Source organism: Mchenga conophoros, linkage group LG23 (genome assembly GCF_057382185.1).
Source record: "Mchenga conophoros isolate Kocher_MC1m ecotype Shallow Benthic linkage group LG23, M_conophoros_male_GT1.1, whole genome shotgun sequence".
Classification (NCBI taxonomy): Eukaryota; Metazoa; Chordata; class Actinopteri; order Cichliformes; family Cichlidae; genus Mchenga; species Mchenga conophoros.
The window spans coordinates 40,304,900-40,330,209 of record NC_140547.1 but is presented as its reverse complement, the minus strand read 5'-3'; the positions used below and the strand labels follow the sequence as shown (position 1 = coordinate 40,330,209).

The window sequence follows — 25,310 nt, the reverse complement described above, 5'->3', positions numbered from 1 at the left end:
CATTTATCTTAGAAATATTCATACAAATCCCAAGAAGCTCGGGCTTTAGTTTCCTGCATGTTATGAGCACGTTGCGCCACAAGGAGGCGCCAGTGTTAGCACAGTGTAATGCAGTGAGGTGCGGGAGGGGAAAGGAGGTTGCAGCAGCTCAGAAGATTCAAACCAGCTGAGTGAAGAGTGAGCAGAGAAGAGGAAGTGTGAAGCCAGCAGGACATGGAGGAGGAGAGGATGCAGGGCAGGCAACCCAGGAATGGACAGCTGACGTGTACAGACCGAGATGGAGGTTTGCATTTTATAGCCGTCACAATAAACCTGATACCATTTTTTTAAGCTATACAAAAAGTCTGCACATTTTTTCTACTGCCCACTCCTCAGCTGTTTGCCCTTAGTTGTGTGATGGGGACATACCTCTATGGCAGTGAGCTCGTCCAAAGAGATCTGTGGGGATACTGCAGGACTGGCATGGCTAGATGATGAGGGTAAGGAGGAGGAGGTAGTGGTGGTGGAAGAGGAGGAGGAGGAGAAGGAAGGGATGGTTGTGGAAGAGGAAGTGGAATGATGGCTCTGCTGGATAAGGTCTGGTAGGTGGTGTATGCGGCCCGGAAAGCCGTTTTTCTCTAGCGGGCCGCGACCAGGGGGTTGGGGTTGGCCGTGGCCAGCCGAGGAAGGGGAGGAAGATGAGAGAGTGACCAACCGCTTTATGTCAGCTGTGCTCTGGAAGCAAGAACAGGCACACTTGGGCTCAAGCAAGCAGGTGGGAAAGAAGGTGGAGCTGTGTGTCTGGCTGCTAGCCTGCTGCTTGGTGTAGCAACCTGACATATTAAGATTATTCATCTTCAAATGTGAAAGCCTATGAAATGGCATGATCATATGCAGGAACAACGAAGAAATTGTGGAGAATGAGTAGTTAAAACAACACTGACGCTGGACAGAGAAAATTCTAAACTACATTCCTAATCAGCACCACCAATCGGTCAAAATCAGGCACCACCGGCCCGTCCTTCTTACCTGTCTGATGACCAGTGTGCCATCCTTGGAGGGTGTGGTTGCCTGTTCGCTTTCCGAGTCTTCGACCAGCATGGTTTTAGCCGACTCCGTCTCGCCGTTACTCACTCTCCTGCGGAAGCCATGGGGATATCTGATGTCCCATAACCAGACCAGAGTTAAACCAGCAGTCATGCAGATAAGCCATGCAGCACTGATTAATAAAAGAGGCATCAGGTGTATTACCCAGCTTTGGAGTCCTCGGCCCCTGAGGTGGACTCTTCTCCTGCCTCCTGGTCCACCTCTTCCTCGTCCTCCTCGTCGGTCGTGCCCGACTCGTCACTGGAGGAGGAGTAGTCTGTGACCTTGTGAGGAGGTCGCACATCGTCGACTGCGCGCAGCTCCTTGGCGAGCGCTGTCAGGTCCTGAAAGCAGCAGCGAAGGTTTTAGACGCACTGACAGGTCAACCTGCGAGCTCAGGTCCATTTCTCCGCTTTGGTGCAAGTTGCATTCGGCCTGAAGCAACGGCGCTAAGACCACTAAGGTGGTCCCATTTCTGGATGGCCCTGTTTGGTTCATACTAATGAATTTTTAGTTGGCTTAGATTTTTCAGCACAAAAAGAAATTGCACCAAAGAGGACAAACACTCCAAGTTTAAAAACTCCCTCCATAACAGAGGTTGCCCAGACAACGCATCAATATGATAGACTGAGCACACAAAGTGGACCCATTGTGCCTTTTGGCTGAATGATGTCATAGGGTGCACAGATACCCTCCCCCCCCACCCATTATCTTCATCTAAGGCACACAGAAGCTCCACCCACCTACTGTTCAAACATCCTGCTTAGGGAGGAGCAGCCAATCAGAAGAAAGCTGGCTTTAAAAGGGAGAACAGCTAAAAGTACAAAGCTACACTGGCAGACTTCAAGACTACAAATATTGAGTCTGAAATGAGCAGACTAGGTCCACTTTAAATAAAAAGGCACAACAGGAAATCGTACTGTAGAAAGTCTGAAATCTGAATCCCTCCTTGGTTCAAGGAACTGTTTGTGTTTCTATTTCGTCTCTTTCACTTGTGGGTACAAACCTGTACCGTCTTTTTCCATCTTTTAAACAACCTTCATGTAGTCTGACCTCTAGGAAACAGTGAAGTAAGCAGCATGTTGTATGGGGGAATGTCAGATTACTAAAGAGCCTCTTTCTGTGGCCTAAATGAGTGTTTCACCTCGTCCTCCTTAACATGTTTGTCCTCTTCATTTTCCCTCGCCCCTTTGTCATAATATAGTCGCATAAGCTTGTAAAAAGAGCAAGAAAAATAAGGGGGGGGGGGGGGGGGGGGGGTATACTTCCGTGCTTCCAAGCCACAGTTTATCCACAAACACAAACAGGTGATCGCGAGCCATTCTGACAAGTACAAGGGAACACAGGGGGGGCGTGTTTGCATTCAAATGTGGTTGCATTCAAATCTAGGAGCAGGAAGCTGCGGCGCAGGGTTAACCCTCCTTTTGTCTTGTGCATTTTTCTTGAGAGCAAGCAAAAAAAAAAAAAAAAAAGTGGAGGCGTATGGAAAGGTGCCAGGGGACGGTAAAGGCAGAAATAAAATAGTGAGCCAATCTCCACAAAAGGAGCAAATGCCTTTTATCTGAAATCTTTATCGTGTAATGCCATGAGCAATGCATGACCAATGGTGCAGGCATAGCAGAGGTGAGATTATGTAATCTCAGTTAATAGGCTTACCACATCACCCTAAGCAAGGCACCCCACCCAAACAATCAGGAAGCATTGGATTCACGTAAGGTTCCCACACCAGGTGGTTGGATAATTGGAGCAGTGGAAAATAGAGCAAAGTGGGGAAAAACTGTTTTCACCTATTCATTTTCAAGTTTAACAGCACTCGAGTAACAGTGGACTTACAGCTGGTCGAGTGGGCCTGGCGACATTCTTTTCATCCTGTTTCTTGGAAACGTTTTCAGGCCGCTGGAGAGGCGATCCTTCAGATTTGGAGGAAGCTTTGTGGAAATGAAAGGAAATGGCGTTAGTGAGGGGAGACCGAAGAGAGCTGGATGTGCAAAGGCGCTTTAATTGGCAAAAAAACAAAAAAAAAACAAAACTTATTTAAGCACAAGCTCAGAGGATGGCATTTGAGCCAGATTTGTATAATTATGGTAATAATCCTAATCTGCTAATAAGCAGTCGGTAGGGTTAGTGAGATGTAGCCGAGTACAGTACCAGGGGACTCACAGCGTGGCCTGAAACGGTCCCCAGGACTGGCCTGGGAGCTGGAGTTGGAGGAGCCGGACGAGCTGCCGCTGCCTGGCCGGGACTGCAGCTTCTCCACTCGATCCCACAGCGGACGCTGCTCCACGTTACTGTGACGAGGAAGAACAAGCACATGGAAACAAACCCAACTCCACTGTCAGTTTATCATGTGATATGTTAACATTTTGTCCCTACCCTCCCTGCGCTTTTCAGGATACGCTACATATATTTTTGTGATTTTGAGCGTACTTGGATTAGTGGGAGTTTACATCACCGCAAAATCAAAGCACATTTTTTTGCATTTTATATGCAAACATAAACAACTTATAAATATTAATCTGCAATATTATAAGCAGTCATAATATTATGTCTTAATAATCTGTCTATTCTACCATTTGTTTTTATTTTCTGAAACTCTCTATTCTGAGAGGCACCCCTATGTAGGGGAGGGGTTACTGTTTTGTCTTTTACAACTTTTAACAGTGTGAGCATGTGAGCAGCTCTCTTAGACCACATCCACATAATCCAAAAGTAAGACACGCCTGAGGTCTCTTTACTCACCTGCCTGCGTTCCTCTGTCCGCCCTGATTGCTGGGCTGTGAAGGCAGAGGGGACTCTCTACGTGACAGTACAGGAGACCTGGATGTTGTCCTCACCGGTACCTGGGAGACAAGTATTTGATGATCATCACAAATCAATATGTTCCTAAAAACAATCACCTAATAGGAAAACAGTGTCATCAAACAAGAGAGCTTATCCTCTGGTTCAGGCTCATGCTAATTCAGTGAGCATACATTGGGATTTGAAGCTGAAGGGGAAATCAGCCAAGAATTTAAAAACTGTCCTAGTTTGACCACTGAAACAGAGATAATCTTAGGGCGTAGCTGAACACAGCGGAGCAGAGAACAGAACACCCCCACAACACAATGAGAGCGATTTAGATTAGAGGAATGTGCGGTTTTATTTCTCATTCATGATTTTGAATATGAGCGATGGGGTAATCTGTCGGCCCAGAAATTCAAAGTTGCTCTGATTCATTTGAATACGCCCTCACAGCAGTTTTAAGTGTTAACAAGTGAGACTAGACGCAGCAAGGCAGACGCACACAGCCAGGAGGAGGCTGAACAGCATGCTACGTAAAAGTGGATGAGAGGAAGTGAGCGATGGAGGAGAGATTTGAAGGCTGGGTGTGGGAGGAGGGGGGAGAAGGCAGCCGTCCCCCGGCACCTTACCTTGGGAGGGACCTCCTCGCTGCTGGCCTGATGTTCAAGCCTAGCCTGAGGGTGGTGGAGGGGAGGTTGGGGTTGGGGATCTGTGCGTGCAGGCGATGGGTGGTGGTGGTGGTGATGGTGGGGGTCCTGGGAGCGCAGGTGGAGTTGTGCAAAGCTAGAGGCCACACCGCCGGACTCGCTGAAGGACTGAGAGCGGGCAACCACGGGTGGAGGAGGAGGAGAGGGGGCAGCGCTGTTGCTGCTCTTTAGAGCAGCCAGGTGAGACCACTGGACCTTTTTGGGAGTCAGGAAGAGGAAGAGCAGGGGGGAGGGGGTGAAACAAGCAGACAACACAGTGAGACATGAGGGAAGATGCGTGTGGCTTTTTACATAATGTACACATGCACACGGCAGACAGCACAACACGAAACAATGACTTTTTCACTCCTACAGTCGGCGTTTTGTTTTTTTACAGGAATCAACCATTTGAAGAAAGAGGAGCCTGTGTCGGTGTGATAAATATGACGCTTCTGTTTCAAAAGTGTCATTCCAAATTACACATTACAATTTCTGAGCTTTAAAAAAGGTTCAAAGGCAGATTATGTTGCAATCAGCCTATCCCAGCTTTTCTGCTGAGTAACATACACAAGTAGTGCATTTTGCAGAAGTCTGCTGCAAGCAGAGCATCTAATTGCTTTTGCAATAAGCCACTGTCGTCAGTACTTGTTTTATATTCATGTTGTGAACCCACAATTAGATTTTTTATGTGCAAAGTCTCTTTACTGAGGAAGAGAAAAATGAAAAACAAAAAACAAAAACACTTTTCTTCACAAAAATCCTCAAAGTGAAGAAAAGCTTCTTTCAAATTTATTAAAAATAAAAAAACAAATGTAACAGATTTTTACTCCTCAGACACACAAACATGAGTTTAAGCAAAGTTAAGCTGAATTCTGCTTACAAACAAAAAACCCACAAATCTGGTCCATGTCTCCCCCCCCTTCCCCCCCAAAGATTGCAAAGTGCAGCAGATTTACTGAAGCAGTTACGGCTGCTATATGGCTGTTATTCTCCTCTAATTTAGTGTTGATTCGACAGAAATTGAACTGTCAGCGTGTGCTGGAGTTTTTTTAAACCCTCACTCTGAAAAGGTGATGAGGCGAAGTGTCTCACTCCCAAGTGTCTTAGCCACAGAGTCCAAGGTTGGTCATGCAGTTTTGCAGCCGTTATGATAAATTGGAGTTCAGTTTTTTTTCCCCCCCCCCCACTCTTCTCAAGTGGAAATATCAAAGAGTTCAGGAGGTTAAGTGGCAAAACTGTCTCATTTCTCTGTTGATCTGTTCTTGAATTGTTCTGTGATTGTGAGCTTAGTCTGTAAAAGGTACATATTCTCCCACAAATACCACTACACCCATCTCTGTATGGGCATTCTTGTAGGAAAAAGATGACGCCATAGAGCGGCCCAAGAGAAATCATGAATATGTTCAGTATATTCAGCAAAAAGGCTGCGCTGAGCGTGCAAAAAGGATTTCAGGAGGGTAAATTATAGCTCTATTTGCTCATTTGAAAGAAAAACATAAAACAAAGGCGAGAAATAAAATTATTGGCTTTTTAGCACTGGCGGAGGCAGTGATTGATGAACTCATTCACTATATCAGGAGCCTGTCATGTTTTTTTAAAACTACTCAGACTGCTGACTGAAGTGCTTATGACTTATTGTGAGTCTCAACAGTAGGACAAAAATAATACCCAGGGAAATCAAAAAAGGTGAACAGTCTAAAGCCACAGTTCAAACACACATTCTGCCCAGCCTCACCTTCTCCTATTTTTTATTTTATTTTTTTCTTTATTTGAAGTGGGCTAAATGTCTGAGAAAACTGACACAAATCCAGTGCAGCGACAGAATGAAGGAGGAGGAGGAAAAGGCTAGGGAGCAGCGGAGGAAGGAGTTACCTGAGGCTCCATGGGTCGGTGCATGGCAGATGCGTCGGACGAAGAGCCGCCGTTGGAGAACGGTTCAGAGGAGCGGGGAGGCAGAGGGGGCTGCTTGGGAGGAGGGGCGGCCTGAGGGGAGCCCTGAATGTTCTTACGGTAGCGCTCGTCGGCCTGAGATGGAGGAATTGTAGAGGGTGGGGGGAAAAAAAGGGATGAGTATCAGGGAAAAATTGATCTTGTGGTCTCTTGGGAAACTTTTACATTTAACCAACAACGATCAGCAACATACAGCTGGTGACAACGATATTAAACATGCTTGAAGCCAACTGTGGGCAGCCATACAGACACAGATACATGTGCAGACGTAGGAGGAGAGGGACTCTTTCAAACATCCCAGGATTTAAGTATGCAGTGGGGGGAAAAGATCGCAGTTAATGACGCAGGCCGGAGACACTGCTTCGGTGCCCCTGCGTGTTAGTTTGGGCCTCAGTCATCCACATGCAGTGGCCCAGTCCACACACAGAGTCGACACAGCCACACTGAAGAATTTATCAGACTGGATGTCAAAAGACAAAGAGGAATCCCTGAAAGCTTCTTTATTCTAACTCTCCTAGACCTTAAATATATTTCTCTCTCGTTCAGCCAGCTCGAAATTTAAATTAAGATGACAATGTCCTGATGGATGACGAGCAACAGTGCAAGTGAGAGGAAGAGCAAAGAGACAGCGGAGGAGAGCAGGTTGTTTTATTCAGGACACAAAAAGGTCGGTTGTGAGCCCGTGGTTCTCCCTGGACCCCCTACTTCTTTCCTTCAAAAGGATGACTGTCTGAGAGCGCCGGCACTGTAACATGTTAGTTGTTGCTTTGGACCAGAACACCCACAACAGGCAAGTACGTGGGGAGGAAAACAATCCTTTATCATCATAACCACTGAGGCTGTGTGAAAGCAAGCAAGAAGAGGAAGGTGGAAAGAACAGGCAGAGCCGAGGAGGAGGTTCACCTCTCTGATAGGCTGAGGAGGTTGACTGACAGGCTCGCTGTCGGGCTCCGAGCTTTCTGTCTGAGGAGGGTTAGAGTCAGAGGGGGTTTCAGTCTGAAGGGAGCTGGGGGAGTTTGAGACCCGGCTCAAACTCTCATCAGTCCTCTCCTGCCCTGTTGCCTGGGATTTACTGCTGTCTGCAGGGATCGTCTGAGGGGCTCTGGAGGATTCACAGGCGCCCCTCGCTACAGAGACGGCAGAGTTGAGGACCTGAGCTTGTGGGAGTGTGGCGAGGGCTCTGTCAGGGGGCAGAGTGGCAGCCTGTGGCGGCTTACTATGGTCTGATGGGAGTTTTGTTTTGTCGCCAGGTTGCTGCTTGGAGTCGTGCTGCAGGGACAGCAGGTACGCCTGCTCCTGCTGCAGGCGCTTGTGGAGACGCTCGGCTTTGCGCTGCTCCTCGAGCTCCCGCCACTTGAACTCCTGTCGCAGAGCGTAGGGTTGGTTCAGGGTGGAGAGAAGAGGCAGCGGCCATGTTTGGCCCAACAAGTCTTTACAGAGGCAGACTATGATGGTGATCGTCGTCTCTTTAATCTTTCTTTTGACTCTTAGTCATGTTTGACTTGTGCTGTGCACACAAAACAAACTTGTCTCTTCGAATCATAATTACTATTAAACACGTGAAAGAACAATTTCTTCACATTTCTCTGCAGTGTAAACGACTCAAACACCTATTTAAAAATAAAGCCGCGCTGTGGAGCATTTCCTGATGACATCCACATGTCCGTCCATCATGCATCTGTGTGTTTCAAGGGTGGAGAAGGGCGGGGTGGGTGGGGCAAAAGAGCAAAACCCCACTCCCTACCTGGAGACACTCATACGCTTTGACATATTTAGCTATACCACTGATCCACTGCCATTCCTTACAGTTTTTACATCACCCATTCACCATGTGCAGAGGACAGACTTGCAAAAAGCTTAGAATGTCTTCCAATTTAAAACAAAATATCCTTAAAGTTAAAAAGTCACATTTGTTATTGATAAATGATGAACAATCGTATGCAAATACTGTAAAAGTTAAAATCTAAAATATTTTTCCTGTTTGTTTTTTAACCTTTTTTTATCATAGTGAGCTAGAATAACTGAACTTCTTTTAGCTGCTCTCTTTCCAGGTCACCACAGTGGATCATCTGCCTCCCCCCCCGTCTCCAATGCATACCTCCACCTGGTCCCTACTCTCACTACATCATCGCATCTGCAAACATTACAGTCCAAGACATCACCATCACTAAATATGAAAGTGATCAGGGTTGATTCCTGGTGTAAGTGGGCTACAATGACTCAACAGCACCTTTAAATGAAAGGAAGAAAGGAGAGGAAAACAAAAATCCGGACCCTATTCACCTTTGGCTCCGCCTAACTGTCCTGGTCAAACTTCAGTACATATAATATCCAAGCAACTCAATGCCTAACTCCTGAGAATTTCATGCATTTAAAAAAAAGTCAGTAAAATGCATTAAATCAAAAGCTGTAATCCTGGAGATATAAATAGATTTTTAAGTCATTTTCATATCTTGGAGGTTATGGAGGTGAAAGGACATTGTGATATAATAAGAAGGCTGAGTGTTTGTGTGCGACTGACCAGCAGCATGGCCTGCTCACGGAGCAGCTGCTCCTGGAGCATCTCGAGGTGTCTCTGCTCCTCTTCCAGCTGGCGCCTGATGTACTCCTGTCAGCAGGAAAGAAAACCCATCAAGGCTGCGCATGTCTCTTTAAATAAGCACCAAGCACAACCCTAAAAATCCATCTTAAAACAGATAAGAGGGATGTTTTGGCTTTGCTGCGCTACGATAAATACATCAAGTAACCCCTGAGCTTCATGTCTTCATTTTACAGAACCAACACACCAATTCACTTTGTGTTTCGCTGGCTTTAACTGCAGTAAAAGTAATTTCAGAAACAGACCTGCTCACGATCGTTCCTTCTCTTCTCGTCCTGCCGGCGTTCCTCCTCCTCTTTACGTCTACGATCCATCTCCTCCATACGCCTCTTTTCTTCTTGCTCGCGACGACGCTGCTCGCGCTCCTGTTGCCTCCTCATCTCCCGTTCGCGTCGCTGTTGCTGTGGGGGTATTTGTGGGGGGGGGGGGGGGGGGGGGGGGGGGGGGGCAAATAAATTAAAAACAGGGTAAAAACTTCCCGAAAAACAGCACAACAAACGACACAACGAGTCGAAACAAAACCCTACCTCCTCTAACCGCCTTCTCTGCTCCTTCTGTTGCTCGATACGTTTCTGCCTCTCTGCCAGTAGTTGGCGCTTGTACTCCTCTTGCTCCCGGAGTTGCTGCTCCTGGAGGAGCTGCTGGTGACGGAGCGCCTCCGACCTCTCCTTGTTCTCCTGCTGCAGGCGGATGAAGTCACGCCGTAGAGTAGATTCACCTGGCACGTTGACAATTGAGCTGTATCGGTGTAAGAAAGAGACAAAAGGTTGGAGCTTTGTGAAACGCCTCCACCTGAGCAGGTGCACTTGTTTCCTTTCAGGGAAACGCTACAGGTGTAGAACATACCTGGGCTCTCCTTCTTGCTCAGGAGGATCCTCTTCCTCCTCCTCACTGCCACTGTACTCATATTCCGTCTCATCTGCACAAGGACAAAAACCAGTCACTCACAGCTTATGCATCCTACACTTTTCCAGCCTTTCATGATAATCGAGAAGCACACGCACCTTTCTCGCCCCTCTTTTTCTTCGTCCGGTCGATGTGGTCTTTGAGCTGTATGCGGACCTGCCGCTCGTTGGGCTGGTCTCGGATGAAGGGGTGCTTCAGCAGCTGCTCTGTTGGTGGGCGCTGCGTGTAATTCTTCACGAGGCAGCTCTCGATGAAACTGAAGAACTTTTTGGACCTGTGAGCGAGTTGGGGGAGAGAAACAACACAAGGCTGAGAGAGCGAATCAGAAACAGAAGTATTTCAGCCATGCAACGAGAAAGTGAAGCAGACATTTTTGCAAACGCCCCACGACTCCTAACAGCGCTCCCTCCCCTTCACCAGACACTTGCCAGCGCAACAAAAACTGAGGTTTATGCACACAGACGAGCAGCATCGAACCTTTCATTACATATACTCCACGAAAACTGAAAAACGCTACACGCTGGAGTGAAATTATTATCACAACTGCACCTGCTGCCGAGAACCGTCAGATTCACTTGCGACAGCAGCAAATCAAACCGATATTTTATGAAACAGGGGTGGAGTATAAAATAAAACAGCGATTTCTGTTTGAAGACAAATGTAAAACGAGAGCCAGTTCATTAGAGCGTTCGAGCTCTGAGATGTTTCTGCAGTGCAGTCCAGAGCAGCAATCCAGTGTGTTTGTGCGAGTGCCAAGAGAGCCTGAGCCTGCCAGAGCAGGTGTACCACAGATGTTCGAGTCAGCAGCAGAGCACTAAGGGAAAGCTGAGCTCTTAGATTTAAGTCTCTGTAGCTGCCTGGGCTAAGGTCTGACATAAAACAAAATGCACATAAAAAGAACAGAAGGAAATCTGTGCATAAAATATCTCAGAGTAAATGTGTCAGGATTTTGCAGGGTAGCGAGGCGATTATATAGGACAGATACGTAAACAGTAAAAACGTCCTTTCCGGGTGGTGCTCACCATTTTTTAGATTTCAGCCGAGGAGGAGGATTTCTTGGAATGAGGAAGAGTGCACGCATGGGGTGCATGTCGCAAAGAGCTGAAAGAAGCGGTGCAAAAAAGTTAAAGATTCAAGAGGATTAAAAGATCAAGAAAAAACAAATGATAAGAGAAACAGGCACTCACGGGGCGCTCCTTCAGCCATTTCAATAGCCGTGATACCGCAGGACCACAGATCACTCTGCGAGAGAAGAAAACGCCCAATAAGAAAGCCATTCACAAGAATAATGCGCCTCCGCGGTTACAGGAAGTCAGGTTTTGAACGCTCGACACGTTGGGGAATCTTACTCGGTAATCATATGTTGCATCTGGGTTCTCGTCACAAGCGATGACTTCTGGGGCCATCCAGTAAGGTGTCCCAATGAAGGTGTTTCTCCTTCCAACTGTCCGATCCAGCTGAGCACTCACGCCAAAATCCACTGGAGAGATAAGGAGCGGAGACAGTCAGTTAAACGCTGTACGATCATCTTCAAAGACTCGATTTCAAGAAAGAGAAACGGGCCGCTGGAAAATAGCTTTCAGCCTTCTTACACACAAGCATAATCTTTTCAATGGTAGATGTAGCTATTACTGGCTAGCTTGGTTAGCAAGCTGCATCTGTAATTCACCGTAGCTGGCAAAATCTAGACTTAAAACAAAATGTGCAAACTTGACAACTTAAACTGTTTTAAGCACCACTGAATGGGAACCATTAACTATAGATACATTTAAATCTTACTGGAATTCATGATATTGAGCTATATTAAAATCTACACCACTGGTTAAAATTGTCTTTGGCACCGTTCAGTACACATGTTTATAACTACTATAAAGTTTGGTATTTTAACATGCCCGTTTATAAAAATTGATTCTTTTGCCTGCCTCAAGTGGCCACCTGAGAAACTAGTTCGTCCGAAACTGTGGAGGTGGGCACTTTATAGATGTTTTAGAGTCTTGTGTTGCATGGCAAGAACAAGTGAGAATCTCTAAGTTAAAGTTGACACTGACATTTATTGGATCAAAAGGTATCAAAGATATGAAAACTCAGTCACTCACCTAGTTTAACTTCAGCATTCTCCGTCAATAACACGTTCTGGCCTTTGATGTCACGGTGGATGACGTGGTGGGCGTGTAAGTGGGCGAGACCCTGAGGAGGGTAGAGGAGATGCAATATTAGTGAAAGAAGGTAGAGAAGAGAAATGAGGAGAAGAGAGGGGAAAAAAGAGGGCGGGGGAATGTGCTCACTCTGAGGATCTCTCTGGAGATGTAGGCAATCCAGTCTTCCTTCAGCTGGTTCCCCTTTGTGTTCTTCACTAGGTCTGTGATGGAACCAGCACCACAGAACTCCATCACCAACTGCAAAACAGACAAAGTCAATGAAAAAAAAAAATATTAAAATTAAAATACGCCTAGTTCTGGAAAGTTAATAAAAAAGGAAGGCTAGTAAAAGAAGTGAGCATCAGCGCTACAGTCTTTAGATTTTTTTTTTTTAAATGTCTTCACTGGATTTGAGGGGCTTACCCATAGCTGGTCATCGTGTCCCGGAGGGCTCTTCTTAATGAAAGCACCATAGTAGGTGGCTATGTTTCTGTGGTGGGAATACTTCTTCAGCATATTGATCTCCAGTTTAATTTCCTCTTCTTCATCCTAGACAAGCAAACAAACACAGGTGCACATTAAAAGAGGGCGTTTGGCCTTGCCCCAAAAAAATCTTTATGATGTGGCGTGTAGGCTCCTTTTAACCATAACCTGACCTCGAGTAACGTTTCATTTCACAAATAAATCAATTCACTTCCACACTTTGTGTCACAGCAAGTGTCGAGACGCGTGACAGCTCCCTGGTGCAACATCGCTGCAGCCTTTTCATGCAGCACGAGCGAGGAATGAGTCCTTTGTTTATGGATTACTGTTGCATGAATGATTTGCATTGTACGTTAGACACATCAGATAAACCTACAACAACAACCAGCGGCTATTATCCACAGAGCTGGAAAGAAAGCTCTGCCATGAACCTTCACCTGGAGAAAAAAAATAAATTATTACTTAATGGGTGTAGGATTACTTAAGGGAAGAGCAGGAACAGGAAATGGGCGCCTTTAAAATTTAAACGTAACCTAAAGGGAACTCTGAGGGATTAACGCGAAAGAGCTAAATCAAACTAGCAGATGTAGTGATCACGCAGCGTTTAATCTCTGCTGCAAACGACCTTTAGTTGCAGATAGCGGGAGCAAACCTGCCGCCATCGCTTCTTCACAAAAAGGTCAGAACTAGCTGCAGTGCAAACTCCCCACTTGCACCCTGTAGCAACTTGACACAGATTAACAGTGATGCACTAATTGAACACATGCATAGATCAGCCTGCAAGTGGTTTGCTTTATGGTTACATGGCCTATTATTTACAAAGTAGAGTGAGAGGAGTGGGGGGACAAGAGTACAAAGGTGGGGGTGGTTGCACAAAATTACCACTGCATAATGCAGTGTGTGCACGCTTCAGATATTTGTATATCCTGTCATTTCCATTATTAGCATTCTGCACCAAAATGTGTTACAGCCGATTTAAAGGTGATGCTGTGTGTGCATGTTACTACGCTGGATGGTGTGAGTGCATCGCACACAGCAAAATGGCAGTTGGCCGTCTTTACAGGCAGCCACGCTGCTGCTGCATGACTCGTTTGAGTTGACGTAAGCCTTTCTGTTGTGCGCATCCCCCTCCACCACCCCATCCTCCTCTGACCCTCCCTTCCCCGTGTACCCCCTCTCTGCTACGCAGCTGCTGGATTATCACACTCCCGACTGTGAAAGCCTCTCTGCCACGAGTCACATGGCGACTGAGTGGGAGAGACAATCATATGGTGATGCGCGTCGGAGAGAGAGAGGCAAAGGCGAGCAATACGTCAGCGCACGACGCACACACATAAGATGCTGTGGCACTAGGCCACACCCAGTATTCCTAATTTATGCTTGAAGATAAGATCTTTAGAAAGTGTAACTCAAGGATTTAACAAAGAGGAAACTCCAGCCGAGTTTCCTCTCATGTCTTAAAACATCTTTAAATCTCCAGGGGTGAAACCCCCCCCCCAAGACAAAACAGTTAGCCATGTTCTTTGTCTTTGATAGCCTGGTAATACATTTTCACAAATTAAAATCCAGTACAGTGTTTGCTAAAGTGTAACTGCTGGATCCCAAATTGCAGAAACATCCTTGGCCTTATGTCAAGAAGCGCTGCACATTCAAGGAGTAGAAATCCTTTTAATTTAACAGAAAACAGCACGTCAAAATGGAAAAGCATCCGTTTTTTAAGCTCGTGGCCTGTATAGCTGCAGAAAAGAGGACTTGTTTGGATTTGAGAATGTGGGTCACAGTGACCCTGCACAGAACCTCTGTGCCTGCAGATGAGCTCAACAGCCAGGACGTCAAGCGCGACACGGGCCAGCTGAAACATAACAAGCAGAAAAATAGCTGACAGATCTAACTGAAGCTCCGTAATTGAATATTTCAGCCGTACAGTCATAACAGATCAAACTGAGTCATTATTTGAGCACCGTTTGAAGCCTACTAATTAACTCAGTCAAACTGACTTAAAAATCACTGTGTGAGGTCCACCAGTTAGTGAGCTTTGGCACTTTAATAGCAATGGGAGTGCACAGTCATTCGTTTGTGCGCAGGTAATAAAAACCAGGCTTAATCTCAGAATGATTTATGTCATGATAGAAGCAAGGGAAGATAGCAGAGCAGGCTAAACCTAATAACAGTCACTGTAATGCACTAAATACAGCCAAAGTCACACATAAACAGACTGAAGACAGACGTTAAAAGGGCCACCAGTGGAAAAACAAAACACAAAAATACAGTCAAGCAGGTTTTAGGTGAAGTGGACACCTGCTTCTCGTGACGAGTGACTCCCTGTTCTCAGTGAGTGACTAGACGTCTGAAAAGGCACACCTAGTGTTTCACACACATCAGGAAACAGCTGGTCCATTCTCTCCCACACGATAACAAGTCAGTCGAGAGTGTAACTCTGACTCATTGTGACGTAAGCGCGCGTGAGGGGTGGCAAAAAGGCATGTCAGGGCACACGAGCTGCATCACCAGTTCCTGTTGAGCTTCTGATGAGGACTGTGTGACGGTAGGATAGAAACATGTTGCATCCACAAAGCAGTAAACGTGTCCTGACACCGGTGAAAATTCAGCTCGTGGCTGTCGGCTGTGATCCCCTCTGAGGAAGATGATGAACACTAGGCTGTTGCGCGCGACACGTTCAAACTGGGCTCCAGGATGGGTCCGGCATTTTACGCCCATGTTGCTTTCATCATAACCAACACAGTGTGGGTGGTTAGCCCTGCTGGTCTTCGCTGCTCCCCTCAAACCTTCTGCCTTGCGTTTCTGCATGTGTGCATATGTGGTTGTTTCTCATCTGCAGATAGGACCTCCCACAGCTGAGGGCAGCACGCTTGCTGCTAAATGACAAAGCTACCTAAAAAAAAAATCTAATTAAAATTAAGCAGTATCCTGTTGCCTCTACTCCTTCCCTGCTGCTGTTTATTAGTGAAGACAACTCATTACAGAGCGGGGCTTTTTCTCCTCTGCAACCTCTAAATATTCAGACGTAAGTTCCAGAGGAATGTGTGCAGATTTTTATGTTAACCAGACTCGAGTATAATTACATTTCACCACAAGAGCATTTTTAGCACACCAATGATAATCCATTATGTTGCGCCAAATCTATCTTTTTGATTTAAAAGTATATGTAGGGTGACATTTAAGGCTTACCTCTGTGACATCCATGACCTTGATGGCAGCCAGCTGTCCAGTCTTGACATGTCGTCCCTGCAAAGACAACAAACAAAAGCATATGAGCATTCAAGCACATGGCAAAGGTCACTGTGGTCTTATCAAGTATGCTGTACATTGCTATTTAAATTGTTTTTTTAAAAAGGAAAAAAAAAAGCTTTAGTTATAGCCAATATACTCATTCAAAACAGGTGGTGAACTGGTTTATAAATTAACTGGTGTATCCACATTTGGTGACAGGTGGCTCTTTGGTTGTCCAAATATGGTCACATCCATTTTCCAAAACGCAAAGGATACAAAGACTACTCGTTTGAGGCCTTAACAAGATTAAAAAGGTAAAGTCAGTCCATTTATTAGGTTATTTAATAGAGGAAAAAACAGATAAACATACTAATGGTATAAGTGTGTAACTGAACAAACTGATGCATTCTCATAATGCATCAATTAACAAAACATTTGCCTGCTCCAATGTGTTAAAAATATATTGGAGCAGGCATCAGTTTATGGAAGTCACCGTGTTGTAATGCCATCTTGAATACAGAGGCCGAGATGGACATTGTTGCACATAATCTCAATTTAGTTATGTGGCTAGAGAGAGCAGCGCGCCAAAGGTGGAAGTGAAGAGAGCTTCTTGGCATTTGTGTACCATGGAGGCAAATTTTAATTCACATTTGCATCTCCAAACTCAATGTATGAACAATCATAACTTAGTTTTAGCATTCAAGAAGAGGTCTCCTTCACCAAAGAAGCAAAAACGAATAGAAAAGAGAATATGACTGGCTCTGGATAAAATGCCATCCTCAGACATCATCTCCTGAACTGAAGTCAGCAGCAGCTGGTTATAAGTTAACATTATGCTAGCTAATGTTAGGTTCAAGTATCCTAAAAATATCAGTTTCTCTCTAATAAACACTAACGCCAGCCAACAGCATAAACAACAGCGGGTCTTACTGACAGGATATCCTCAACAACTCACCTCAGGATCGCTGTCAGAAGCGAGCTTGTTTGACTTGTATCAGACTCGTTTTGTTAAGTTTTACAGGTTCCTTCAGAGTAAACAAACAGACACGAGGTAAACAGCAGCCTGACAGCCTACACTCACTACAAATACTAGAGGTGGGAATCACCATACATCCCACGATACGATATTATCGCAATACTTAACGCACGATACGATATTATTGCAATTTTTAAAAATATTTTGCGATATTCAGATTCTGTACATAAAAGGTAAACTTTATCAATATTCATTTTATCTAATATCAAAGTCTCGCACTCAGTCCTTCTCTCATTTCAGTCAGTTTTATTGTTGACAAACTGAACGGTTTGCATTACAGTCTAGTCCAACTTAACTGAATGCAACCATCTGGTACAATTATAGCTATTCTGAACTACGCAATTTATGAAACCTATGCAGCCCCTTCAGCAACTGAAGAATTTGAAAGTAAATTAAAACAAAATATAATTTTACATTAAATAAAAAAGTTTTAAACTTAATTAAAATAAAACATGTCTTAAATTAAAATAAGTAAACTGTCATGTTTATTGCTGCCAAAAAAAAAAGTTAAACACATTTGGACAGTGAAGGAATGTCAGGATTCTTGCTCAGAAAAAGGATCAACGTGCTCTGAAGTCAGAACACAAAAACCTTTTTTGTAACAAAATATCGATTTCTGCTGTCCCTGTATCGATACATTATTAGCAAACAAAATATCACGATACTACACAGTATCGATTTTCCCCCCACCCCTAACAGATACCATAGCCAGGACTATGCGCTTGAATTGGGAGGGCAAAAAGTAACAAAGTTAACTGCAATCTGCAGTCTGACATCTAGTGGAGATATTTTACACACTGTAACTTTAAAGCCATTAAACGAGTAGTCCACAACTCACTGCATGTCCTCCGTTATACAGTCTTTGCTATTTTCATACATAACACAATGACTTAATTTAAAAAAAAAAATATAGAAAATAAAAAAAAATTCCTGAGTTGCAACCCCAATACAAGCACTTCAATTACTGTATCTAATTAAATTACATGTTTGACGGCCATTTTTACCATATATTTCACACGGGAACTGAGATCAAGAGTTGGATTGTTCCTATCAAAGAAAGCAGTTTCAAGTCTTTTGTATCCCACAGCCCATGTAAAACTATGATATACACAGCACCAAACAGAAACATGCGATTCCCAAGCCATGAAGCCCCGACATTCCCAGACTTCTCTGCTCTCCTAGCACCCTACTGCCACTCCTTACATAAACAAAGGGACCAAAATAGTGGCCTCCCTACATCCCCCTCCCTCCCCTCAACCCTGAGACGAGATAAAACATGGGACATTTTTGGAAGCTGACCCACATGGGTATTCCCCTTCTCCACTGCAGTGATACTCTGTCTCTCTGCCTACCACAGCTGCAATGTACCGGACACACGTGTCAATTCACTGTACAGTCTTTGTGCATGGCTACAGAGAAAACGGCTTCTCACACACATATGTGCAGCCTCCCTGCCGACACCACCGTCGTCATCTTAGCCAGTGCATTCCATAGTCAATTGAAACTGTATGGATTATGACAATAAAAGCTATGCAGGCTTTGGGGCCCTCTGTTTTCACTGGGCAGGAGAGGTGGGGGCGATGAGAGGGACACTTTACAATGACTTTAATCCTCTCCACTTTGATCCCAGGGGTTGCCTCTGCAAAAACAACAGAGGCTGACATTGTAGCCGTCACCTCCTCGTGCACATGCAGTCTGTTTTGCTAATTTACAGGTGCAGCCGAGGAACTCCGCAGTCATCCTCATGCCTCATGTGCACTGAAAAAGTCGACATTAAATGATTATGATTTTTGAGTCAAACATAATTAACTGAATCTTAGATTGTATTATTGTTAAATCTTTATGTAGTTAATACTTGTTTAAAGCTTCTTAAAAACAAAGAGTTTCTGGGAAAACCTGACAGGCATTTTTCTCCATTTTCAGACCAAATGACTAATTGGTTCATTGAGAAATGACTGGGAGATTAATCAGTGTACTATTGTGATAGTTACCACCTTATTATAATGGAAACAATAAAAATTTATCCATCCTGTGACTTCAGTAACATATTAGTCAGCTAATTGAGAAATGAGCCAAACATGCACTGGGTCCCTGGATGTCTACAGGAAGATTTCACTGCGTGAGTCACGAACTTTGTTTCTAACTACCGACCACAAACAAGACCAACACTGAAAAGGAGCAGAAAGGAGAAAAATAATCAAGACCGTCTTTGTGTTTTGGCTCTTCTGCAGCCCCTCTCCCATTAGCATTAGAGCTCACTCTCAAAGACAACTTGTTGGATCCAACGCTGTGACGCTTTCATCCAGGGGATGAAAAAAATAAATAATAATAATAATAAATCTGATGCTATTTGGATTTTCCACAAAGACCATCCGCATAATTGCGGGATACATTCAACTCAATAACAACGCAGTTAATCTCCCTCGTTGGCTGTTAATAAATTAAAGCTGTTAATTCGTACAGTTTTACAGTTGACAGCGCCTTGATGAATGTGTACAAAACTATGACAGCCAAGCTAAAATTCCTAGTCGTATAAATCCAAGTTTTTTTTCCAGCTTCTGGGAGGGTTATCTAAGCCACAAGGTTATTGCATTTTGATACCACAACACAACTGGGTTACACATCATTAGCACATGAGCAATGAGAGGAGTGCTTGGTTTACAGTCAAGCTCCAAGTTTTGACTTTATCCTCTTACAACATGCACTTATTGTGAAAACACTTTGGGGTTAAACATTATGTTGCACAAGTAAACAGAAATGAATCAGCACATATGAAAATAAACAGGCTTTCAGAAAAAGAAAAAAAAAAAAAAAAAAAAGGATGTCACCAAATCTATGCAACAGATCCTAAAACTACTCTTCTTAATCTGGGGTATTCTTACAAGCACTGTCAAAAAATAAGCTCTAAGAACTGGTCTAGCAAGAGCTTAGCAGGCACTTAGCCATACCAAGTGCAGCTTGTAGACATGTTCAAACTCCAACCTGTTCTGAGTCAACTCATCACATGGCGACACTTCGTCAGGAGTCTTACGTGTCAAGATTTAAAGCACTGGGTACCCTTTCAGCACCATTTTCAACATGCAGGTTAGTCCATTTGACGTTAATAGGTCCCTAAATGCAGCGGTAAATAAGGTCTGCCGGGGTATTGTCACTTTCAGTGGATGGAGCAAAGAAAATTCTGCAGGCTTGCTACATATGAGATTTTGCCAGAAGTCTGAAGAGTATTTTTCTACTGTGAAAGAGTGAAAGACATCCCACAAAGATTAAAAAATAAATAAAATAATTACCAGGCGGGACATCTTTTTGTTTCGAGGTGAGCGATTAACGTCATCAGTGAGTGTCCTAACTGTTAACGCCAACTTTGATCCGCTGTTATTTAGACTTACTTGGCAATGAAAGTTTTTTGTTTGTTTTTTTTTACTTTTCCCTCATAAAGACGACATCTGATGACGTCGCCTGTACCCTTAAAGATAAGTTTTGACACCTCGGCGTATGTCAAAGACGTGGTTTGAAGACCATTAGAACCATTTCTGGGTATTCCCAAGGGTAGCTGCATAGGCAGAGACCACCCTCACCCACTTCTGATCCATACCCAGTCATTTTGGTCTATAAGCAAGCCTGAAATATGACAGAAACCACTCTGTACAGAAAAGCGCTTCAAAAGGTTACTCCCAGCAGTCTTTCAAGGGGGTAAACCATTGAGTATGGGATGAGTTGGGAGTGAGTAAGTTTTACAAACTTGTGCAAATGCACAATCATCTGATATGTATAGAAGTATCACTCCCTTTAAAAATTTGTCACAGGGTTCCAAAAAGAAGGCAACAGAGACACTTCTGCTTAAGTTAAACCCAATTTTAGCAACAGACATCATAAACTGTTACATGCTGTCTGGTCTCTAATGCGCTCTGTGACAGTTTGCCTCATGTCTTCACAGCAGAACTGACTGACCACACGTCAACTTCCACTATTTTTTAATATCCCAAAGCTCCTACATAGGCTTGAAACTAGTCTTTAAACATGTCTTGTTTATAAATTTATAGTAATTAAATATATTAAGTAATTCCTAACTAATCAGACAGCCGGTGAGGCTCAAGTTATTTTATTGAATAAATCAATATTCAGCTGATCGGTTCCAATCAGTCATGCAGTAGAGCCCATGGTACAAAGCTGGGGATGGGAATCGACTTGGGTTGATCAGAGGAGGCCTGCAGCTAGGCACTGCAGGGCCCGTTGAAGTAGTCAGCTAGGTGTGGCTGTGGAGGGGTTATCTGAGGCACTCAGCTATCACTCAGCCCTCCCTGGCCTCCATCTCTACTCCTCCATCACAGCTCCTCTTAACCATGGCCAGATGAGTTCCTGGCAACCCTCCAGCTCAGCACTAAAACCACTGAATGACTTACTGCCTTCAGAGCCAAAGACATTAACTTAAAAATCTACCCTAAAACTAAATATGCTCCACTATAAGGGCTTCCATTAACAACGCTGTGGAGAAATCTCACTCAACACAAGAAACCCGATAAGGAAAGCTGCTTTAGAGCTGCCATAATGGGCTTTCCCGTTATTTCACAAGCCATGTGAAGAACACACACACACACTTCACGCGCTGTCATAGTGTCTGCGATGTTTCACAATTACAGGTACGGCTCCGTTTGTTTTGGAGACTAATAAATCCAGCTGAAGATCAGTGTTGGGAAAGCAGTGATTCATGTTTTTTTGGGTGGATTTTCACTTGACAGAAATGAGCGGCAATGCTCAGCAGTGTTGTTAGCGGTCCGCCTACAGAGCCAGTACGGACAAAGGGGGAGTACTGGTTTCCACAAGACTGACCTGAACCTCTGCCTCCCTGCATATTTCGCATTAAAGTAAGATCGACCTGGGAACCCATCAGCTAGCCTGCTGACCAGACCTTGAGAGATCCAGCGACGACAGAAAATAACCATTAGCGATGCAAAGTAGGCGGGTCTCAAGTTAAAATTAACATTGAAGTAAGCAATTCAAGTGACTACCAATGAGAGTAAGTTAATTTGTATATGATGGGGTGGTAAAAGCATTACTTATTTTGTCTTTTGTTCTGGTCTCTGTCAAGATGGCGGCAGACACTCACTGTTGTACCTCTCTCTTGAGGTCCTCTCTGTCAACTCAAAATTTTTGGACAGTACTGCCTTTCTCACCCAGACCTATGTATACTAACAGTATTCCCTATTCCCATTGGTAGTACCTTGAAGGGGGGTTAGGGGGCTCCTTTTGAATCCAAAGCTTTGAATGGCCATTCATCCATTTCTACTGCTTATCCAGGTTCGGGTCACACAGGTAGAAGCTCAGACTTCCCTCTCCCCAGCCACATCTTTCAGCTCATCCAGGAGGGCACACCAAGTCCAAAGCCGGCTGAGAAATGGTTTGCCCCGGTGCATCCTCCTGGTATGAGATACCCGCAAACACCTCACCCAGGAACCATCATAGTCAGATGCCCGAACTTCCTCAACCGGCTCCTTTCAATGTGGAGGAGCAGCAGGTCTACTCCGAGTCCTTGACCCACCTCCTCATCCTACCTCTAAGGTAAAGCTCAGCCACACTTTGTAGGAAACTCATTTCCAGTGCATGTATCCACAACCTCATTCTTTCAGTCACTACCCGGAGCCCATGATCATAGTTTGAATGGTAACTCGACAGCGTCGCTTTTACGCTCAGCTCTCTCTTCACCAGAACAGATCAGTACGGCGTCCGCCTGGATTGTCCACTTGCACTGGGAGTACCAGCCAATTTCCAGGCCTTCCATTAGAAGCTGCCTGTTCTCAGATTTCCTCTTCTGCCAGTAATTGTTTACGAATGCAGATCCATTTTTAAATTGTGAGCAGTCATTGGTTGTCTGATGCATTTCAGCAAACAACATCGCTGGTACTTGAATGTAGCCACAGCCTGCTCGTTGATGCCCTGGCTGATCGTTATTAGACTACAAATGGAAGCCAGAAAGCTTCTGCTGCCAAAAATAGTGCATCTTTCCTACAAATCCTGCATATTCATATCTAGAATCTGTTTATTCTGATCAAGCAAAGCAATTAGTTTCACACAGGCTGGCTTTATAACCAGGTCAAACTTCTGCTACTTGCCAAAAAGATAAAAATGGCTCCACCTTCCATTGCACAACCTAGTGCTGAAATTGAGCGACATGCTCTCTAATTAGCCATGCGGGTGCAAAACAAACTTGGTTTCACATTATTAGTTCACACAGTGAGGGAAGAGAGAGAACTGCTTGCAGTGGTAGTTTAGTGCTTTTAAAAGGCTACCCATGTTAAGACCGAGGAGATGGATGACCTCAGTCTTTGCTCAAGTCATGAGAAGCTCTAAGGTGACATCTGAACCAGCAGAGTGAGCAGGTGGGCAGACAAAAGTCAGAGCCTCCATGTACCTTTCACACATATATTAAGACTTCTGCCTGCAGATAAATTCCAGGGAAAAAATGATCCATCAGCCGTTAGAAGCAGCACATGACATGTAAGGCTGTGAGCTGCCTGTGCTTCTCCGGGCTCTGCTGCTGCATACCAGCACACTGACCCAATTCTCACACAGAGACACACAAAGCCTCGGCCCTGCTGCCTCCGAGCCCAGCTCTCCCCAGAGAAGCACGGATGGAAGTGGCACAGAAAGAGATGAGAAAGCAGAGAGGGGAGTGCGCGAGCGAAGGGATGAGGAGGGAAAGCCGGGAGATGGAAAAGGTGAAAAGGAATGCGCAGAGAAGAGGAGCAAAAACACAGAAAGCTGAGTAATGGTCTGAAACAAGAGGCCAGTTGATGTGACAGGACAAGTATTGATCACTGCTGCAGCAAAGGCTTAAAAACACATTGCCTGTACATTTCGACAACACTAAAGATGTGAAAGCACCGAAGACTAAGGCTGCAAATGACAGCTCTGTTTCTCTTCACCTGCCAATATGCAGTTTTCACACAGTGAAGTGTCCTAGTGAAGGTTTTATATAAGCGTCAACTGAATGTGGGATGACTGGGAGCCATTAAGAAGTTAAAATAAAAAAAAGAAAGATTTAGAGCATTAAAACAAGAGATCTTGAAGAGAAAGAGCTATCATGTAAAGGCGCTGGAGGAAGACAGGCAAGAGGCTGTCTCGTCTGCCTGCGCCTTTGTGTCTCATCTCAACACCACTCAAGTAATGAGGCGGCTCAATGAGCTGCACACAGACAGCAACACACACTCACGTACGCGCATACACACAGACAGACACTGAAAGTTTTGTTCGGGCAGTGTGGCGAGTCAGGGGACACTGTAAGTCTTGTGACACCCATTAGAGAGAGGGTCACTGTGGGGGAGATGGGGACAATAAGGGATACACAGCGTCAGATAGAGAGGATGCAGAGTAGAGGAGTGTGTTGGATCTCATATTCACCAATTTAATACGGGTTTGAAATGTTTCACTCATCACACAGGGCCTTCAACGCCCACCGATTCTGACCTAACAGCTGCACGGCCAATCAGCAGCCGAGCTCCCGGGACCTTTACCACAGAGCCCTATATGGCACTTATCAATTAGACACTGTCACAAGGCCCAGCTATGGCATCGAACCCACAGGCCTGCAAGAAAACCAGCCATCACTTGTCCTACATTCATTAACTCAATGTGACTGGCAGAATAGCCGCAGGCCCGCATTCCTACATATTAAATTATAATCACAAGGATTTTCTGGAAATGACAATCGGGACTTAAGGGCTAACCAGTCTTATAATTTCTCTCTTCATAAGCAATTTCAATTTTTCACAAAAATTTACAAGCTGCTCAATAGATAATATTCAAATTTTATAGCTTTTCCAAATCCTTGGAATTTGACTTAGAATTGTGTAACATCTTGCCAAATAAACAATTTTTATTCAAATTTCCAGGTCTTAAAGATTAAACTGATATTGCTGATACTGGGTGGACTAATACTGGATTACCACTGGGAACTCGTCATGATAAGACTGGACAAACTGCCTTGCTCTCTTAGTGAATCTGGTTACCCTAAAGGCAGCAGCACAGGGGTTGATGAAGATTACCCTGAAGCCAGATGAGCTCCAGTTTAACTTCAGGGTGATCCATCTACAGTGACCTGATAGTCGCTGCTTCAATCATCTCAACTGTAACCAAATCCAATCTTTCACTTCATCATTTCTTTAAGCTAATTACCAACAACAACCAGTCAGGTTAGCCCCGAGGTAAACATCAGTCTCCCCCTGTGGCTGGTAGGCAATGAAAGACTCCATGAGAGGTTCTCCTCCTTCCTCAGCAGCAGCTCCAACCCTTCACACATAGCTAGCCCCCTGAGGACTGCTTCTTATTCTTATTCTGAGGGAAGGGGGTGAGGCTGCCCCAGAGGTCAGGGGAGAAAACAAAGGACAGCACTACTGAGGCTCAAAAATCGTAATGTCTTTTATTAGCTTCCTGGACAAAAA

At 44.6% G+C, this 25,310-nt stretch overlaps 1 protein-coding gene across 10 annotated transcripts in view; it reads right to left on the bottom strand.

The window, feature by feature from the left end:
* LOC146547817 (mitogen-activated protein kinase kinase kinase kinase 4-like) overlaps positions 1–25,310 on the bottom strand; it is a 36,856-nt gene that overhangs the window by 6,775 nt on the left and 4,771 nt on the right. Inside the window, exons 3-23 of one of the 10 annotated variants that reach the window (XM_085263756.1) lie at positions 15,798–15,854; positions 12,549–12,674; positions 12,273–12,383; positions 12,084–12,174; positions 11,337–11,467; positions 11,175–11,229; positions 11,010–11,088; positions 10,086–10,261; positions 9,928–10,000; positions 9,609–9,819; positions 9,327–9,482; positions 9,004–9,090; positions 7,386–7,844; positions 6,405–6,557; positions 4,476–4,748; positions 3,805–3,905; positions 3,214–3,353; positions 2,899–2,993; positions 1,231–1,409; positions 1,009–1,138; positions 409–714 (exon numbers count right to left, since the gene is read on the bottom strand). In XM_085263756.1, the coding sequence (XP_085119882.1) occupies positions 409–714; positions 1,009–1,138; positions 1,231–1,409; positions 2,899–2,993; positions 3,214–3,353; positions 3,805–3,905; positions 4,476–4,748; positions 6,405–6,557; positions 7,386–7,844; positions 9,004–9,090; positions 9,327–9,482; positions 9,609–9,819; positions 9,928–10,000; positions 10,086–10,261; positions 11,010–11,088; positions 11,175–11,229; positions 11,337–11,467; positions 12,084–12,174; positions 12,273–12,383; positions 12,549–12,674; positions 15,798–15,854 (3,189 nt within the window). The remainder of the gene's footprint in view (positions 1–408; positions 715–1,008; positions 1,139–1,230; positions 1,410–2,898; positions 2,994–3,213; positions 3,354–3,804; positions 3,906–4,475; positions 4,749–6,404; positions 6,558–7,385; positions 7,845–9,003; positions 9,091–9,326; positions 9,483–9,608; positions 9,820–9,927; positions 10,001–10,085; positions 10,262–11,009; positions 11,089–11,174; positions 11,230–11,336; positions 11,468–12,083; positions 12,175–12,272; positions 12,384–12,548; positions 12,675–15,797; positions 15,855–25,310) is intronic. The other 9 variants (XM_085263758.1, XM_085263757.1, XM_085263759.1 and 6 more) reach the window with 9 other exon arrangements.